Source organism: Parasteatoda tepidariorum, chromosome 10 (assembly GCF_043381705.1).
Source record: "Parasteatoda tepidariorum isolate YZ-2023 chromosome 10, CAS_Ptep_4.0, whole genome shotgun sequence".
NCBI lineage: Eukaryota > Metazoa > Arthropoda > Arachnida > Araneae > Theridiidae > Parasteatoda > Parasteatoda tepidariorum.
In genome coordinates, this window is record NC_092213.1 from 19,082,375 (window position 1) to 19,099,369 (window position 16,995).

Genomic DNA, 16,995 nt, shown 5'->3' on the forward strand with positions numbered 1-16,995 from the left:
AATATGTTAGTTTCTGTCTTGATTTTCAAATAAATCAAAATATTTTAAAATAGCATAGTACATTCTTATACAACTGAAAACAGGAGGAAAGCTATGGGCCAAAGGCATGAATCCGCCCTTCTTCCTAGGTGGCATATTTGAGCGTTAAGTTAGCTAACATCTCTTTTACTGTAGGCATTTGTCGAGTAAAAGGTGTTATCATTATCTCATAAGGCCACTATGATTGTCAAATGTATAACTTTATTAAACAGTAAGGAGTAACACTAATTTTCTACAATTTATTATACTCATTAATACATTCTACAGTTTCCAAAAATAAAGAGTCTGTGCTGCTTGTAGCTTTCGTTGTCTTTCTGCCCTCCCAATCGCTGGCAGTAGCGAGAACTTTACCAAACTTTTCGGCTATGTCTTGCCTGCTTGCTTCTTTGAAGCGTTTTAAGGCTGCAGCTGAAAAATAATAAGACATGAACTATGATTATTACTTTTAAATTAAAAGAAAAATAGTTATACTGAAAACATTACATGAACTAAAAAAGAGATAAGCATAAAGCAAATATTAATAGCAGTGTTTGAACTCATCTCTAGTTTGACAATTCTTTCATAGAGAATAAAATTGCTTCTAGCTTGAAAACAAATGCAAAAAGTAAACCAATACACAACTAACTGGAGCTGCAAGACAACTTGAATCAACATGCTAGCAAATAAATTAAATGCTTACAAAAGAATTGAACTATAAATAGGGACAGAAGGTGGTTATTTTCTATCTCCTGGATCAATAAATTTTGCTTTCGTTTCCCCCCCCCCTTTTCAGAACAGCATAACTAGATTCTTTATAAAATTAAAATAAATAATTGACATGCTAAAAAATAAAGTCTTAATACAAATTCTAAAATTCTATAAAATTACCCAAGATGGTGTTCGTCATGGCAGTTAGGTTTTCAAAACACTTCTTTCCTTTGCGCCCTAATCTGCTGTATGTCATAGCCAGTTCCATGCTGATAAGCCTTCTGCACAAATTCAGCAAAAATGCATAGATACTCTTTCCATTAGATATAGTTTCAAAATAATTAATCTAAAAAAAATAATAATTGAGTAAGCATTTCAAAATATATCACAGGTTAACATTGTTTTATTATAAATGCCGCCATCACAAATAGAGACATATTAAAAAAATATTAGAATAATGCTGAAAACATTGTGTTGATAAAATAAGTTTTCATTAAAATGATTGTACTGACAAAAATATTGACAACTAAGTAAAGTCTATTACCAGAGTTAAATTCATATACAGTTAAATCCCTATAAGCCGACTTTATCCCATTTAATATAAGAGTCCGAAACCTTTGTAATCTGACCTTTTCACGTCTATCTTGTAGTAAATTGACAAATAAAATAAGACAAATTTGACCAGTGCTCATGGACTGTTATTCTAAGTCTTTCATAAGCTGACCAAGAAAAAACTTTTTCAGCTTTTTCTTTACATTTACATATTTTAAATTTTCATTAAATTAGTGAAATATTATTAAAAGCAAAACAAAACTTCTTTATGTGTTGACTATAAGAGAAACTTATGAAGGGTTTAGTAATGAGGAGTTTTGCAAGCTAAAGGAAATACAGCTAAACCTTTAATTAACAAAGCTGTTAAATTCCGAAAAAATGAATTTTCTAAATGGGACAAACGGGTAATTTGTTAAATGGTAATTCATTTTTTAAAATACTAATTTTAAATAGCATGAAAAGCAGTTTTTTAATATGCAAACACTAGACACATAATTAAAAGATAACCAATGAGTCATAAGTTTTGTAAATTAATAAGTCGGTGATTCTACGAGATTATAGGCTCTTAGTTAACCATCCTCGAAAAAAATTGAAAGTTGTCGGGATAGTTGTTATTCAAGTAAAAATATAAAAAGCTCCAGTACCAACAAACACTGCAGGTTGACATCTTTTCTTAATTTATTGTCCAACTGCATAAGTGCTTCATCATTAGTAATGGGGAAATTTATATCCTCTGGAAGCTCAATAAGCACAGATGAGGCAGTTCCATTATTTAGTACAATACTTGCACTCATCTGCTGATTTAGAATTTTCAGTTGGTTTTCTTTAACCTCCCTCACGTCTTCTTTTATCTGTTCTAAAACTGAAAAAACTTGCTCCCCTGAAAAAAATATTAAAGTTGAGAAAGATAAATCTATTTGAATACAATTTTAGCAGGACAATGAAAAACAAACTATTCGATTTAATGTAAATTGTCACTTCTAATTTTGCTATGTAATAAACTTTTTACACATAAAATTATTATTGTTGTTGTCAACAGTAATATCGAAAAATGCTTATCCATACGGCAGACAAAGAAGAAGAAAAAAAACATTTTTAAATTAAATATTTATATTAAACAAAAAATCAATGGTTTATTTCTTTTTAAAAACACAATATTAAAAAATTTCAGAAATTTTTTTGTTTGCCTTTTCAGCAGTTAATAAAGTTAGTTCAGTATAAATATGAGTTACAATTAAGATAATAATTAGTTTATCAATTGGTCACTTACACATTTTATTATTTATGGTGGAATTCAATTCAACTCTTGACGATACCAAGGATCCTGAAAAAAAAGGCAAAATTAATTAGGTTTTCTGTAATTGTTTGCTGCTAAGGAAACAAAGATACAGTAATTTCTAATGCAAGAGAATTGAAGAAATTATATGGCCATTCCTTCCAACTCTTACAGAATTTCCCTCCAGCTCTTACAGAATTTCCGTAGTTTCAGAAAATATTTTTTAGAAGTTAATATAATGTATCAGTAAGTGAAAAAAAATTATTTTCTACCACTAGATACAAGTAGTACAAACAAACATAAAAAAGTCAAGAAATTTGGAAAAGCATTTGAGCTCTAACCAAAGTTTTCTAAAAAATTTATTTATTTTATAAATTTATGCCTAAGTTTATTACCACTTAAAAAATATCTCACATTAATCTATAATGTTTTAGGTTATGGACATGATTCTCCCTACCTATACTAAAGCAAAACATTTTTATTAAAAGTGACTTATAATAACAACAAAGACTGCCAGTGCGCAAGTCTACTATTTGGAGAAGTTCTTGTCAAACTAGGAAAGCAGGAACAACAGTTTTATTTTAAGATAAATTAAAATACACAATATCCTAGTAAAATCAACTGAAAATACATTTAATAATTTTTAACTTTACCTTTATTGCAAGTTGGTTTAGGAGAAATCAAAGACTCTAGAAAAAAGGTAGTAAAAAATTCAACTAAATTTAATATACATACATATATATATCCTTTAATAAAAGATAGAAAACATACCTGATTGAGGGCTTGGAGAGGAAAATCCAACCAGGCTTTGAGAGGAAGATCCTCCTTGAGGGCATGTTAAAACTACAAAGAAATCAATTATATAACAGCAAAATTGATTTAACAGTACTTAATCAGTCATACATTTAAAACGATACTTTAAAGTCTTACATGTACTTTAAAATTCCATTTAATAGTACATTAAAATATTATTTTGAGATTTTAAACAGAGCTTTAAATATTATTTTTTTTTTTTTGTTTAACTCTTTAACTTATGCAGTTTCCTTGTCATGTTTTATACAAACGATAAAAAAATTCCCTCTATTTGTTACATAATTAAAATATTACACAATAAAACAAACTATTGACTCTTCACTCCTACAGTTTTGTTTATTAAAAACACTTGATACTGTCTTTCTGTATAAATTTAACTAATAACTTATACTCATATAATTAAAAGACATGCAAGCAAGCTTAAGAAGTTTTAACAACCCACCATTTGACATAGGAGCAGGCGGAGGACAAAACCTTTTTGTAGTTTGATATTCAGCAATCTCTTCGTCAGATGAGAAAGCAGATGCCAGTGAAGATTTTAAAGGACCTGTTAAAAGTACCACATGAAAAAACTAAATACACAATAATATTAAAATAAATTTAAGATGGGTGCCCTACTAAAAAACACAAAACATATGTTTAAAAGCTGGACATTAATTTAAGGCTGTTTTTTCAAAGAATCTGTCAACACAAGATGTAATACTATTTAGCAAATACACTATTTTTAAAACCACTGTTAATTTGTAATAGTTATTTAAAACTGCTATGGAAGGTTTTATTTATCTTTAGTCAGTGTCCTCAATCCTAATTCTTGTTTTAAATATTTAACTATTTGTCAATTTTAAAGCCTAGATAATTTCTTACAGAAAAATGGCATACATAACTAAAATACAAAGCTTTGCTCTGAGTGTAATACACTAAAACTTTTTTTTAAAATTAAATTTGCAACGGAGATAGAGGTAACAGCCTTAAACTTAAAAGCACTATTAATTAATGTCTATCCCATAAAAGTAAATTAACTATCTCATAAATATATTTGTTTAAAACTGTAATATAATTAAACATATTACCCTAAAATGCAACAGTATTTACCATTAGAGAATCTGAAGATTTTTTTTGTCTTTTCTTCACTGCTTGAGCAATATCTAGATGGTTTTTTCCTTTTACGGATAAGCTCTTCTTCCTCTGAGGATGACGATTCTGACTCAATAGTTGATGTATCAAGAGCATACTCAGCTCTATTATGTGCACTTTTAAAACTCTCTAAAATTAGAAGGAAAAAAATCATTAGTTTCAATAAATTTTACGCAGGGTTCATGATTTTTTTAAAAAAATAAAAGAAATTAGATTTCTTTTATTTATTCAAATACACTGTAAGAACATTTATTTATGATACAAAAAAAAGAACTTTAAAACACTTTTCTATAACTTTTTAAGTCAATTTATAAATAAAAAAAGTTTTTTACAAATAAAATTTATTTACTATGAAAACTGCAAACTTTTCCTATGTTATAGTCCTCCCAATCTTCTTGTGGCTTGACGCATTCTCTGATGCACCCTGCAGCAAACATCAATGACTTTTTTGCTGGCCATTTTATTTGTGTATCATTGTTAATGAGCCATGAAGTTGGCACTACTTCAATATTCTCTGCTCCGCCAAATTTAACAACAGCATACTGTTTTTGTCCTGTAAGAACATATTGCACTTACTTTCCAAATATATATTAATTACATGAATCAAAGCAAAGCATTGAAAAAAATAATAATAAATAATTTAAAATAAAAACAATAAATTCTCAAAATTTAAAGTTTTGAAAAAAATAAAAATTACAAATAGAAATATAATAGTTCAAGGGTAGACAAAAAAAAAGCAGAGACGATTTCAAGCATTAGATGTTTTATTAAATGGAACTTAGTTAATATTTATTTATACATACATTTTTTCAAGCAAACTCTATATACAAGGTATCTGGTAAATCAAGAGATTTTAAATCACAGAAGTTTAAAAGATAATTCGCTCTAGAAAGGATGTTTTTCCTTTCATTTTTTGAAAGAACACCATGATGTTTAAAGAACACGATAAAAACATTTTTTCAAACAAACTCTATATACAAGGTATCTGCTAAATCAAGAGATTTTAAATCACAGAAGTTTAAAAGATAATTCGCCCTAGAAAGGACACCATGTTTAAAGAACACGATAAAAACATTTTATATATTAATAAAATAAATTTCAAGCATTAGATGTTTTATTAAATGGAACTTAGCTAATATTTATTTATATATACATTTTTTCAAACAAACTCTATATACAAGGTATCTGCTAAATCAAGAGATTTTAAATCACAGAAGTTTAAAAGATAATTCGCCCTAGAAAGGACACCATGTTTAAAGAACACGATAAAAACATTTTATATATTAATAAAATAAATTTCAAGCATTAGATGTTTTATTAAATGGAACTTAGCTAATATTTATTTATATATACATTTTTTCAAACAAACTCTATATAAAAGGTATCTGCTAAATCAAGAGATTTTAAATCACAGAAGTTTAAAAGATAATTCGCCCTAGAAAGGACACCATGTTTAAAGAACACGATAAAAACATGTTATATATTAATAAAATAAATTTCAAGCATTAGATGTTTTATTAAATGGAACTTAGCTAATATTTATTTATATATACATTTTTTCAAACCAACTCTATATACAAGGTATCTGCTAAATCAAGAGATTTTAAATCACAGAAGTTTAAAAGATAATTCGCTCTAGAAAGAATGTTTTTCTTTTCATTTTTTGAAAGAACACCATGATGTTTAAAGAACACGATAAAAACATTTTATATTTTAATAAAATAAATTTCAAGCATTAGATGTTTTATTAAATGGAACTTAGTTAATACTTATTTATATATACATTTTTTCAAACAAATTCTGTATAAAGGCATCTGCTAAATCAAGAGATTTTAAATCACAGAAGTTTAAAAGATAATTCGCCCTAGAAAGGACACCAAGTTTAAAGAACACGATAAAAACATTTTATATATTAATAAAATAAATTTCAAGCATTAGATGTTTTATTAAATGGAACTTAGTTAATACTTATTTATATATACATTTTTTCAAACAAATTCTGTATAAAGGTATCTGCTAAATCAAGAGATTTTAAATCACAGAAGTTTAAAAGATAATTCGCCCTAAAAAGGACACCATGATGTTTAAAGAACACGATAAAAACACTTTATATTTTAATAAAATAAATTTCAAGCATTATATGTTTTATTAAATGGAACTTAGCTAATATTTAATTATATATAAATTTTTTCAAACAAACTCTATATACAAGGTATCTGCTAAATCAAGAGATTTTAAATCAAAGAAGTTAACACTTTTACAATGAGTGATTTAAAGCAATAAGAACTTTAAAGTGACAATTTAGCACACATTTGGCTTTAACTTCACTAAGTTTCACTTTGACTAAGCTGCTCAGAATCTTATCATATAAGAAAATGCAAGTTATTTCTGAGGAACACGGTGTATTAAAATATGGTCCTGCAACGGTTATCTCATTACAGAGGAAAACACATTCTTCACTTAAACAGTTGATCACATGTTTAATCAAATAAAATTTTTCACCACTTGAAAGAAAACAGTTGTCTCTTTTGATTGATGAATATTGTATGCCATTTACTACCACACTAGCAAATTCTCTTTCAAACTCATTATTTCGAATGATTTTAATGGGATTAAGCCATTTGTATTTTTCTACTGGGGTAGTTGATTCAACATTATACCTTTCTGAAATTCTTTTTGATAACTGGGCTAGATGATGCGACCCTGTTCTTAATAGCTGTTTTACTTCACCAAGGAAGTTCTCAAAAGGGTAACATGAGAATTCAGAGAGGCATCCATGCAGGCGAACATCATCTGCGAGATGTAAAAGATTATGAACATTGTAGACGATGGCCTTTTTACCATAAAAAATACCAACATCTTCAACAAAAGATAAGAGCATCTGCTCGGAAAACTTTACATATTCTTCATCAGAAGATAAAGGTGGACTACTAAAGTAGAAATTGCCACATGAAGGCTTAAAAAATTATCATAAAGACATGTCGGCAGTATATCTTTTAACACAACAGGCCCAAGATACAATAAAAATTGTCGGAATTCAGTCGCTTTCCACCTGTCAATGTCTTTTAAAGACCTAGGTGGGCGGCTGAATTCTGAAGGCATACATTCAGAAAAGGAAACAAGCCTGTCTGATATCTCTTCAACTTGTTTGGCACTCATTCTGGTGCTGTTTTCTTTCTTTTTAATCCCATTTCTAATCCAAAACATCAGCAGTTTCCTTACCACACCCAAGTCTACCAAGTGCATGGGATCCAAAGGAAACTGACTGATCATGCCGATTTTCAAATCCAACAATGGGGATCTACCAGCATGATGTTGAAATTGAAGAAAGTCAGAGAAATCCCCATCAGTTCTCTTTGCACTGGTCATTTTTAAAAACTTAACATGGCCATTAATAGATTTTCCTTTTTGAATGCATTTTTCGCAGCCCCAATAGGAATTGTGATTCTTAATGGCTTTAACAAAAAATCGGGCAGGGGCATCGCAATTGAATTGTATGATACAAAATGAATAATGTGCATCATTTTGTATGAATCCTTCAGACGATAATTCCTTGACTTCTCTAACGAAGTCATTAAAAAAAGCATTTAAACATTTAGGCTTGGATAGCCCACTGTGGCAAGCTATTAAGAAAGGAGCAACTTTGACTTCAAAGATTATAAGCCCTAAAATTGGCCAGAACTGTATCCTTGAGCTTTTGGCTAAAGGTAAGCCGTCCACATTTATCCGCAGTTGAATATCTCTATTGGGAGAAATTTTTTCCAAATTCATATTACAGAGGTTCTTCCCAATCCCAAAATAAATAAATTCTGACTTGGCTAACTTCTGAATATTTGTTGTTCCAGCAGTTTTTAAACTAGTTCTGCTATCTTGAGGTAATTCTGGGTGATACTCTTTTAGTATACTCAAAAGATTTTTTAGTTGCTTGTGATTGATTTTATTTGTAACTGCCCAAAATCTCAGTTTTTCAGACAAAGACTTGTCAACCATAATGCTCGGAACATTTTCCGGCTCCTCCACTGAAACTGATGGAACAGGATTATCGGAAGATTCCAATTCAATTTGTGCAGCATTTAAAGAACCCAATTCTACATCAGTTGGCTCATGAGGCTGGATTATTGAAGCATTCAAGCTACCAAAATCTTCTTCGACATTTAGCTCGTGAGGCTGGAACTGACTTTCCTTTCCTACATCTGATGCAGAAGTATTTTCCCCAATCCTACATAAAAAAAATAAAAGAAACATAAATTGAATTGCTAAAATGAAAAAATTTAACTGATTACCATATATTTTTAAACATAAGTCTAAATGTTAACAATCGAGAGTGTGCTTTTTGTTTGAAATTAAACTACCCAAAATTTAAAATGCTTAGATAAGCCAGCATAAAAAATATATATATATCTTAGTTGCGAACCTTCAACTTCTCTATCTCAGGATATCTTAGTTTGTTTACCATTCTTCAGAAGTAAATACCCATTAAAAGCTTCACTAATTCTTTTTTTTTTTTTTTTTAAAAAATACCTTGTTTAAATTTAAGCTATTCTTATAATTATAATTGCTAAACAATTGTAATGATAATTTTTAATTTTTGCCATTCAGCAATTTTCCTGGGAGAGGTTTTTTTCCGGCTGAAATGCCCTGCTTTAAATTAAATGGTTCACTCAGTGTATGGTTAATCTAATAAAAAAGGATAATTCTTAATTATCCAAATATATATATTTATTTAACTGTATTGTATGATATTCCCATAAATATTTTATCATTTAATTCATTCATAGGAGAATTAGCCTACCACGGACATGAAGTTCGGGTGTACGACCGCAGCCCTGAAGCTTTGGATCATGTTCGCCTACGAATTCAGGAAGATACGCGTCTTCTCACGGAAGATGGGGTCTTGACATCTCCTAAATTTTTAGTAAGTATGTCTTCCATAAAATGTATGAAACAGTCATTTTTATGTACGAAATGTATCTATAGGATGTCTGAAAAAGATTATGAAAATAACATTTATATATACTTTACTTTTATCTGGTTATCTTTTTTTTCTTTGTTTCTTTTCATGACAATAAATTTTGTGAAAAGTTTATAGTTTAAAATTAAATTGCTGTTCAAGCAGACTTTTGTTAAATTAAAAAAAAAAATTTTTCCACCCATTCACTAAAATACAGATTAGCTTATTCATTAATATGCTTATTTATTGAATCAAAATGATTTATGTATTTATTTGTGTTACCTAATGACTNTACTTCTTTTTATAGTGCACAGAACCAATAGAAGTACGCAAGAGATGGAGATTTTCATACAACGGGAATATTTTTCTTTATAAATAGCATAATTTCAAAAGGGATTGATATTCTTAATACATTCTGAAGTAATTGGAAGATTCTTTTGTGATTTAAGCTCTTCATTTAACAATTTTGGCCAGTACATTGGCGAAAAAGCAAATAATGTTTTGAAATGTACTGCATCCATTTCGGCAATACTAGAAATGGCCCTAATTCATACACAGTGAAATATAAATTCAATTTTTTTAGCACTGCTATACGAAAACAAAAAAAGTTTGATTTTAAAATAAATGTACATTGCGATTCGAAAATTATTTTATAGTTTTGAATTTAGAAATCGTAGCCAACTTATTGTATTTTTGAGAATTCGTGAATTAAATAATGTAATGCAATATAGTAGAAAACAAACTTGGACATAAAAAAAGAGAGATTAAAAACAGTACATACCTGCCAAGATCGGACGAGGATCTGGAGCTTTCAACGAGTTCGCTCATTTTCAAAAGATTCATTAATTCGGCGTCATCTTCAGCAAGTTTTATTTTTTTACAAACTTTTCTTTTAATGAGTTTAATACGAGTTTTACTCGACTTACCTGACATGATGCCTTGCGATAAATATCTTAAAAGATGAAATCAGATTTAAATATAAGGACAAAAGACGTAAACACTTATTAAAGAGACCGCAATACACTTAAAGAGAATCAGGTTACGGTTGCAGTTGCGAGTGGTATACATCACAGATTTCAGTATTTAGTGAAAACGATCGATGTCATGACAAAAGCACGATTACAATATTGATATCAAATATTGTCCGAGTGTTGTTCGGATATCTCTAAATTTATATTTTAAATTTATTTTTTGGAATTATAACAATTTGACGTCATTTTTTGTCTTTTAAATGATTAATTTTGATTTAAGAACGCAATAAAGTTTTAAATGAAAATTTTACAAACAGATCTTTAATGTGAAATCGACGGGAATCGTACAATATCGTACACACAATTTCGATTTTCGCCAATATTGACAATGTCGGTCGATGTAGACTAAAGCTGTTACAATATCCCTGTGCTACTTGGGCTACATAAATACAACACAAAAAGAAATAACAGGAAAAATGTAAATTTAAAGCTCAATTAGCACACTCTAAAGTTTACCTTGCTCTTCAGGAGGTTGTTGTTGCTGCTGTTGTTTTGCAGCTTCAGTTCCTACACAAAGCCAATTGCAGCACAAAGAGAAAAGGAACAAAAGAAAAGAATAAAGAAATAATTGCATAAATTATAAAGAAGAAGATATACATTTAGATCAGAAATGACTGAAGGGTGAAAATTTACATTCAGGACACACACAGTTTAATAATTAGCCAGTTGTTTAAAGTAATAATTATAATTTAAAAGAAAAATAAAAAAAAATACAATGAGATTATATTAATATTATAAGTAATAATTTTTACCTATAATAATGAATATATAAAATGTTTTCAAAGACAAAATATAAATAAAACTTAATCAAAAATAACTGATGAAGTCCCTTAGACTGATGATGAACTTAAAATTTTTGGATGAATCCTATGCTTTTCAAAACATTTTATTTAATACTTTTCATTTTATTTATTTTCTAGTTTTTTAGCAAATTAGCAGTCTTCAAATCCTCATAGTGCAGGACTTGACATAAACTGCTTGGTTTTAAATGCAAAAAACACCAAGCAATGACATTTCTATTTTGAGAAAGAGAGATAGGCTGAAAGGAATGCTTTCTCAAGTTTTAAAGCAGGCAGCACAATTTGAAAAACCAGATAGAAAGGACTGAAAATTTTTTTAACAGCTACTGAGATAAAAATAATAATAATAATAATAAAAAAAAATAAAAAAACATCCAACGGTGTGAAACTAAGCATCCAAAATACATTACATAAATTTGCATGACATAATAACATCTTATTAAAAAAGAATCAAATTTTTAAAAAGGGGAAAAAAATAATAATAAAAAATATAACATCAAAGTTAAGATTTTATTTACGTTTTTTCTTTTGAAGAACAAGTAAGAACTTTTAAGCCCTTTTAACAGTGCTTAATTTCAATGATGCAAAATTATACTCTATTAAGCACATTTAAGGTACGTATGAACTCTAAATAAAAAGGAAATTCAATTCAAGGAAAAACCACAAAATTTCTTGTTCTGCAGCAGATAAGAAATTAAAAGTTATGATAGATGAATAAAATAACTTCTGAATACAGTGAATGGCTCTCTTGCATTTCAAGAGGAATTCATTTGAAAGTGGAAATTGTCTATTTTTCTTTACCCATTCAATCCTCTTCTATATGCCTCACCTATTTGGGTGAGTCCTTCTTTACTATAGCAAGAGGATTGTAATATCATGGGTTTAGGGAAATGTGAAATCTTTCTTTTGGTTGAAATGAGGGGGGGGGTTGTCAAATTAAAATAAAAAGTGAGATAAGTGACTAAGCCTTAAAAACAGTAAATAAAAGTTACTATTTTTTAAGATACTGACATTAAGTGAGAAAAGTGACTCATGCCTAGCCCTGCAAACATCATCTTTACTTGAGGGTAAATGTATCATATTCAGAGAAATGTAATAATTGTATTTATTTATTTTCCAATTTTAGAAATTTTCCTATTCGGTTGACTTATACACCTGACACAGTAGAAATTTGATATCTTGTAATCGAAAATTGGGCTGACTTACACCCCAAGATATACAATAATTTATCTATTTAAGATTATTCATATTAAACAGTATAGTAAACTGAACTTATTTTTAATTTAAATTTAAAACACTTAAATTTTTTTTGTAAATACTTAATTCGTTTCACACATTGCCATTTAAAGGGTATATGCTACATTTTAAATTTTCAAATCCATGACTCATTCCAAGAATTTTTCATGATTACTATTACTATTTTACTTACAATTAGTTACTATTTTCTCCGACAAAAACACAATAATTTTAAAAAAGCATTATAATAACATTAATTGAAATGATAGGTGTAACCAAAACTGTTGTACTCTGTATCTTAATATTTATGGATTTCAAATTTAACAAACAGAGTAAAGAAAGAGTTGAAGCAATAAAACAGCTGAAAAAAATACAAAAGGAAATATTTTTCTTTCTTTTTTTTCTGCAGAATTATATGTTTAAGGTACTTTTCTTGTTGATCAGAAAGGAAAGAAATACTCCTGATTTTTCTGTTCTCATTTCTGAATTGAAAAAAATTTTTGCCAATGACTGGTTTGTTTCAGCTAGAATTTTAAATTGATAAAATAAAAATAATAATACAAATTCTGAAATCACAGAAGTTTTAAAGATAATTCACTCTAGAAATGTTTTTTCTTTCCTTTCTTGAAAGAACGCCATAATTTTTAAAGAACATGATAAAAAAAATTTCATGTTTTAGTAAAATATTATTGTGAGTAGGGATTTTGTTACAAATTTAGATATTCCGAACACCGTGATATTGGTGGTGGTGAGATTGGGGGGAGTAAATTCAATTTTAAAAATTAGATTTTTCAGCAATCTAAATCCCTGATTTTTTTTAAAAAATAGTTAAAACCATAACATTTCATGACTTTCCAGGTGCCCAGATACCCTGTATTTAGTTTTAGACATTATATAAAAGGCCTAGGCATTCTATAGAACAACAGATTCCAAACTTTGCCAGTAACATATAGAATTATAATTACTTAATATCATCACGAAGAACTACACACAATTTAGTGTTGTTTTCCAGCATTTACTTTATCTCCTTTTTTCACAAAAAATTAGTGAAAGAAATTATATGATATGGAGCAGTCTGCCTTCAGAAATACATAAAAACATTTTTATTGTAAGCAGATGTTTTACGGCTTGAAGAGCTATCAAAATCTAAGTTTCTTAAATATAAATTACTGAACTGTTAATTAGCCAACTTATTTATCACAGACTTGAGCTCTAATTTTATGTGATAAGGGAGCTCTAGAGATTTCACGCTCTATACTTGGCAGGATCCACGCAAACAGACCATGAAAAGGATCTATACTATAACTTCGTAAGATCTATAGACAACCTGATGGAAAAAAAGATCTATAGAGATAGATAGATCTACCAAAATGAAAGAAGATTGTTGCTTTAAAAATATTTCTGGCAAACTTGAAAAGTACTCTACTTTAAGGCAGATTCCCGATGAGACGCATAAATTGTGCAACACTTTTGGGGCAAAAATCAGGAAAAGTCACCAAAAGAGATGTCTGGAGAAGACCAGGGACCACCCAGGGCTATTAAGCTAGTGAAGAAAAAGAAGAAGCAAATCTACAAATAGCGCCAGTGAAGTTTTTGGCATTCTATTTCTATAAGCGAAACATTCTATTTTTTGATAAGAAAAAAGAAATGAAATCTATTTTTAGAGCAACAAAAGTAGCTTTCATTTTTAATATATGTATTTCCCTAGGAATATGTATATACAAGTAATATTCAAAGTAAGATAAGAATACTAACTAAGAATAAAGAAAATTTCCCATACCCTCTCCAAAAAAGAAAGTGCAGCTTTAAGTGCACCTTCTGGTTGACCAAAGGGGAAGCAATACCTAAACAGGAAAAAAATAGATAATTGGCCAAAAGATGGAAAAATATATGTTATTTAGCAAAATGCATTTTGATTGAAAAGACAAATGAATGGTACATAGCTATATTTACAACATAATTGAAAGATGTATTGGAAGATGCTCTACTATGTTATTAGAAAATTTTTTGCAAAGCACTTTATTAGACGATCAACAAGCCTATCTCATATATCAAAGAGGGTATGGTGAAATATAACAAGGTAGGTTTAGTTGCACAAATAGTTAGGGAGAGCTAAATGCAGAAAAAAAATTTCTTTTCAAAATCTATAACCTTACATAGTTATTCAATACAAATATTTATCACACAGTAGAGGATTAATTTTACATTTATGGTTGATTTTTACACTGACTATATTGTTCACAGTAAAAAAAAAAGATTTACTTTATTATTGTACCGAGCTCCTCAATTGTTTAAATACCATAAATAATTTAAATGTTAATTGAGAAAAATACTTAAAAACTGGAAATTATAAGACAAAAAATATATTAATTATTTAAATAACTTTAAGTAAGCAAAATAATATTAAAAAACTCTCAAAAATTAAGTAATAAAAAGGTAATGTCCTGAAATGATGAATATTTATCAACTAAAATTAAAAAATGAAAGAAAAAACAAGTTACATTAAAAGAAGAATTAAAGCAATGTTAAAATGAATATTACAGTCACAAATTAAATTTTTAAACAATATTTTAAATTGAAAAAAAAAATTGAGTTATGAGTAGAGCTTCAAAAATTGGCCATACCGAACGAAATGTAAACAATATTATCTGCTTCAGGTAAACTGATAAAAGTTTGCTATTAACTAAGTCTAGAGCGAGAAAAAAAAGTGAGTATATTAGAGACAACCTCTAAGAGGATAACTGAAAAACAAATTTGCGAGTGGATTTTAAACAATAAGCTAATTTAGAGTAAATTATAAAGAAAAGAGTAATATATTTACCTAAAATGAGTAATTTGGTTTTCAAGAAGTATTCTGTATTGTTCATTAATATCGGCAAAAAAATCGTTCTCTTCAACAGTCACAGTTCCAATGCCGTCTGGCTGTAGGTAGAAAATAACTTTCACTTTTTTAGAATATTATTATCGTAAAGCACATACAATATTACAATAAAATTAGTATACTTAATTATTTATAATGTGCATAAACTTGTTCTTAGCATTGATACAATATTCATCATAAGCTATGAAGTGTATTTAAAAATGGTTAACAATTAAAAAATTAATTAAAAAAAATATTGTTTCTTATAAATTTTTATCAAGCATCATTCATATAGAGTAAATGATACATAAAAAAGCTTTAGATTTCTTTTAATATGCAATTTACACATTCATGTCTCACTGCTTCATACAATTTAAGCTTTTAAAAATAACTTAGGTATGTTTTGATATTATTTTAGACACTGGACAAACCATCCAAATGTAATGCATAAGTAGAAAAATTAACTTTTATAATATAACAATTTATTTTTATGTAAAGTTGAATGATAATGCAAATTTCAAATTAAATCGAAAACGATACTAGCACTAACGATACTGAATGTAAATAATTTATTTTTTTGAGATAATTTTCTATTTTTACCACCGATTTCTAAATCAGTTTTCAATATTTAATAAATACGCACAATAAAACTTCATTGCAAAAAGAAGTTTAATTAGTTGTACAACTTTTCAAAGAATAGTAAAACTTTTTGTAAGAAATTCGTTACACTGCAATTGTTCTCTACTACTAACCTATGCAACTAAAACATTTTATTTCACAAAAATCACAGTAACTTTAAAAGCCATAATTGTTGGAAAAAATAAAATGAAAGTTGTTAATATTTCAGTTCATTATTCGTTTTTAGCTAAATATAATCCATGAAATAATTTTAATTAGCTTCTGGATAATTTTGTATTTGTGAAAAAAAATCACTTAAGACCATAATAACATTTAATTTATGCATTATAGAAGTTTTTAAAAAAAATAGTTATTAGAAAAATGATTAAAATGAAAAAAACATAGCAGGATCTTCAACAACTTATTATATGCTACTATTCTATATTGTCTACATTTTTTAAGTACTCTAAACAGATCCACGCTTTAATATCAAACAAATATAATATTATTTAAGTTAATTTTGTTATGTAAAAATTATCAGAAGAGAAATTTAAATTATGCATAATTAAGATTAACACTAAATGATCAAATGTGATACAACAGTGCACCGTATCAGATATTAACTGCTGATAAATATATTTTTACTACAACAACATTAATCACAAAACGACAATTCTAAGTCACACATAACAATAATATGAAAGAAACCTAAAGGAAAATTTTGAATAACATCAAATATTTCAATAAATAAGAGTTAAAACCAAAAAGGTTTTTCCTTATAATCCAATAGATTTTACAAAGAAATTTTATTTCTCTTAAAGTTTTAAGGAATAAATTTGAAGAGAGATGAGTGTCTTTTTTTCAAAGTATTTTGTCATTTAAATGTATGATATTAATCTTTTAACACTTATTAGGTAATAATATGAACTGTAAAAGTATTAATTTAATATTTCTTTAAAAAAAATGAGTGGAATAAAAAAACAATTTTAGGTTGATGT

General features: G+C 27.9%; 2 protein-coding genes across 5 annotated transcripts; both read right to left on the reverse strand.

Moving 5' to 3' along the window:
- Positions 1 to 264: 264 nt before the first annotated feature.
- Positions 265 to 15,479, reverse strand: LOC107455994 (uncharacterized). Of its 4 annotated transcripts, XM_043045893.2 has the most exons (12): positions 15,341 to 15,479; positions 14,300 to 14,363; positions 10,940 to 10,990; positions 4,851 to 5,054; positions 4,460 to 4,630; positions 3,810 to 3,914; positions 3,326 to 3,397; positions 3,208 to 3,243; positions 2,549 to 2,602; positions 1,923 to 2,158; positions 907 to 1,072; positions 265 to 447 (listed from the first exon to the last, which is right to left on the reverse strand). In XM_043045893.2, the coding sequence occupies exons 4-12, from the start codon at positions 4,936 to 4,938 to the stop codon at positions 272 to 274; spliced, it is 1,104 nt and encodes a 367-aa protein (XP_042901827.1). In that variant the 5' UTR covers positions 4,939 to 5,054; positions 10,940 to 10,990; positions 14,300 to 14,363; positions 15,341 to 15,479; the 3' UTR covers positions 265 to 271. The 4 variants fall into 4 exon arrangements, with proteins under 4 accessions (XP_042901827.1, XP_042901828.1, XP_042901822.1 ...); XM_043045894.2 differs by lacking the exon at positions 10,940 to 10,990; XM_043045888.2 differs by lacking the exons at positions 14,300 to 14,363; positions 15,341 to 15,479 and having other exon boundaries at positions 10,940 to 11,140.
- Positions 7,250 to 10,522, reverse strand: LOC139424799 (uncharacterized). Its single transcript, XM_071187056.1, has 2 exons — positions 10,234 to 10,522; positions 7,250 to 8,720 (listed from the first exon to the last, which is right to left on the reverse strand). The coding sequence occupies exons 1-2, from the start codon at positions 10,383 to 10,385 to the stop codon at positions 7,397 to 7,399; spliced, it is 1,476 nt and encodes a 491-aa protein (XP_071043157.1). The 5' UTR covers positions 10,386 to 10,522; the 3' UTR covers positions 7,250 to 7,396.
- Positions 15,480 to 16,995: the final 1,516 nt, after the last annotated feature.

Bases quoted from the DNA above. Each gene is read 5' to 3' on its own strand.
- LOC139424799 (XM_071187056.1), bottom strand. From the start codon at position 10,385: ATGTCAGGTAAGTCGAGTAAAACTCGTATTAAACTCATTAAAAGAAAA. The intron at 8,721-10,233 runs GTATGTACTGTT...TTTTTTATGTAG, and splicing joins TCCTCGTCCGATCTTGGCAG to GATTGGGGAAAATACTTCTG.
- LOC107455994 (XM_043045888.2), bottom strand. From the start codon at position 11,057: ATGCAATTATTTCTTTATTCTTTTCTTTTGTTCCTTTTCTCTTTGTGC. The intron at 1,073-1,922 runs GTACTGGAGCTT...TATTTTTTTTAG, and splicing joins TCAACCTGCAGTGTTTGTTG to ATTAATTATTTTGAAACTAT. The intron at 448-906 runs GTAATTTTATAG...ATTATTTTTCAG, and splicing joins CATGACGAACACCATCTTGG to CTGCAGCCTTAAAACGCTTC.